Consider the following 2,500-nt stretch of genomic DNA (forward strand, 5'->3'; position numbering starts at 1 on the left):
CTGGTCCGAAGTAGGTGGGGTCCATACTGAGACAGGTTGATGAATCTAGACTTCTTCTCTACTTTCTCTGTAGCGAAGCTCGCAAAGTCATCTGTCGTCACCGCCTGCAACTGAGGGAGGGAGGGAGCCATACAATGACTCGTTGGTTGATTGATTTGGGTATAACAGACAGGAGACTACATCTGGACCCAGAGGTTAACATATATGGTTCCAACAGACATTTACTGCATATCATGTCTTTAGGTAACAGACAGAACAATATCAATATTATACAATAGAAAATGAACCAACACGTTTTTGAAGAATCTGTTGAGCATCTACACACTTAGGAACTATGATTCTATGAAAAAAGAAACGTCTGTGTGTCACTGAAACATCCACCTAAAACCTAAACCCTTTTACCTGGAACAGGTCAGTGTACTGATCTTCTCCTGTCTTCCTCGCCCCCTCTACCTCAGCCACCTTCCCCCCCTTCGCCCCCTCCTCTCCTCCCTTATAGGAGGTGTCCAGGTCAGCAGAGAGCAGAGCGTAGAGGGGTAGAGGGGGAATGGAGTTGATTTCTGTGTAATCACGTCCCCCGTCGCGGCCGGCCACGATGGTGTCTTTAGCCGTGCTGCCGCTCACACTGATTGTCCGGGACAGGTGACGTCTGGTTCCACCCTCACCTGCCTCCACGTCCCTCACCACGGCAACCTCCCCGGCGATACACTTCACCAGGTGGGACAGGATGGCCTGGAGAAGAAGAAGAGTAACCATATTCATCATCAACAGTAGCAGAGACATTATTATAGTCATCGACAGCATCATCATCATCATCAACAGTAGCAGAGACATTATTATAGTAATCGACAGCATCATCATCATCATCAACAGTAGCAGAGACATTATTATAGTCATCGACAGCATCATCATCATCATCATCAACAGTAGCAGAGACATTATTATAGTCATCGACAGCATCATCATCATCATCAACAGTAGCAGAGACATTATTATAGTCATCGACAGCATCATCATCATCATCAACAGTAGCAGAGACATTATTATAGTCATCGACAGCATCATCATCATCAACAGTAGCAGAGACATTATTATAGTAATCGACAGCATCATCATCATCATCAACAGTAGCAGAGACATTATTATAGTCATCGACAGCATCATCATCATCATCATCAACAGTAGCAGAGACATTATTATAGTCATCGACAGCATCATCATCATCATCAACAGTAGCAGAGACATTATTATAGTCATCGACATCATCATCATCATCATCAACAGTAGCAGAGACATTATTATAGTCAGACAGCATCATCATCAACAGTAGCAGAGACATTATTATAGTCATCGACAGCATCATCATCAACAGTAGCAGAGACATTATTATAGTCATCGACAGCATCATCATCATCATCAACAGTAGCAGAGACATTATTATAGTCATCGACAGCATCATCATCATCATCATCAACAGCAGCAGAGACATTATTATAGTCATCGACAGCATCATCATCATCGTCATGGTCGCCATAATCATCATCATGACATTCTATGACTACTCAAGAAGTTCTCTGGTCACTTCAATAAAAGTATCTTGGTCGCAAACATTTATAAACTGGACAGGCAGATGGATGAACAGCCAGCCAGCCAGACGGAGAAGCAGCCTACCAGCCAGCCACGCATGCCCACCCACCAATCAGACAGACAACCAGACATTCATCCACCCACCAATCAGACAGACAACCAGACATTCATCCACCCACCCATCCACCCAGACCCACCAGTCAGACAGCCAGCCATCTATTCATCCATCCAGCCAGACCAGTCAGTCAGACCCACCTTGGCACGGCGGACCTTCCCCAGGTCCATGAGCTCCAGCAGCTGTGTTGGATGGTACTGAGGCAGGGTGGGGGACAGGGAGTGGGCCGCCTCGAACAGACCCCCCTCCTGCAGCCCCGCAGGCGCCTGAAGAGCCTCGTCGATTGCCACGTTGCCCTCAAACATACTTTTGGACCGGGCACGCCCCTTGAACGCCGACGAGGATCCCCCCGTGGTTGTGGCGGTGGCCGTCTGCCCTCCGCCCCCTCCAACCCCCCCGGCGATGTTATCTGCAGAGGAGAGGCTGTCCCCCTCGGCCTCGCCGGGCTTGCGGTCCTGGCGCCACTGGGCGTACACGTGCATCTCACAGTCCATACCCACCACCAGGATGCCGTCCCTCACCCAGGACAGGGACACGGGCAGGGAGGGGGTGCCGTCCACCGAGGAGAGCAGGTCCACGGTGCGCAGCAGGATCCAGCGGGAACGGATACCCTGTTTCACATTAGATTAGGTTAGGGATGCATCCCAAATGGAATCCCGGGCTGGGCGCTGGAAAAATAGGAGGGAATTGATCTGGCAACTGGGTTCATATGCTAAAGACATTCCCCTACCATGGGGCCCTTGAGCAAGGCCCTTAACCTTACAACATGCACTGCAGCTTGACCCTGTGCTTGTCTCA

General features: G+C 49.4%; 1 protein-coding gene across 1 annotated transcript in view; it reads right to left on the reverse strand.

The window, feature by feature from the left end:
* The window catches only part of LOC311111387 (dmX-like protein 2), an 84,639-nt gene that overhangs the window by 51,173 nt on the left and 30,966 nt on the right, over window positions 1–2,500 (reverse strand). The window contains 4 exon segments of the mRNA XM_084154104.1: window positions 2–19; window positions 21–110; window positions 403–732; window positions 1,843–2,313. Coding sequence (XP_084010230.1) covers window positions 2–19; window positions 21–110; window positions 403–732; window positions 1,843–2,313 — 909 coding nt within the window.

This window comes from Coregonus lavaretus (genome assembly GCF_964263955.1).
Source record: "Coregonus lavaretus genome assembly, chromosome: 37".
Lineage (NCBI taxonomy): Eukaryota > Metazoa > Chordata > Actinopteri > Salmoniformes > Salmonidae > Coregonus > Coregonus lavaretus.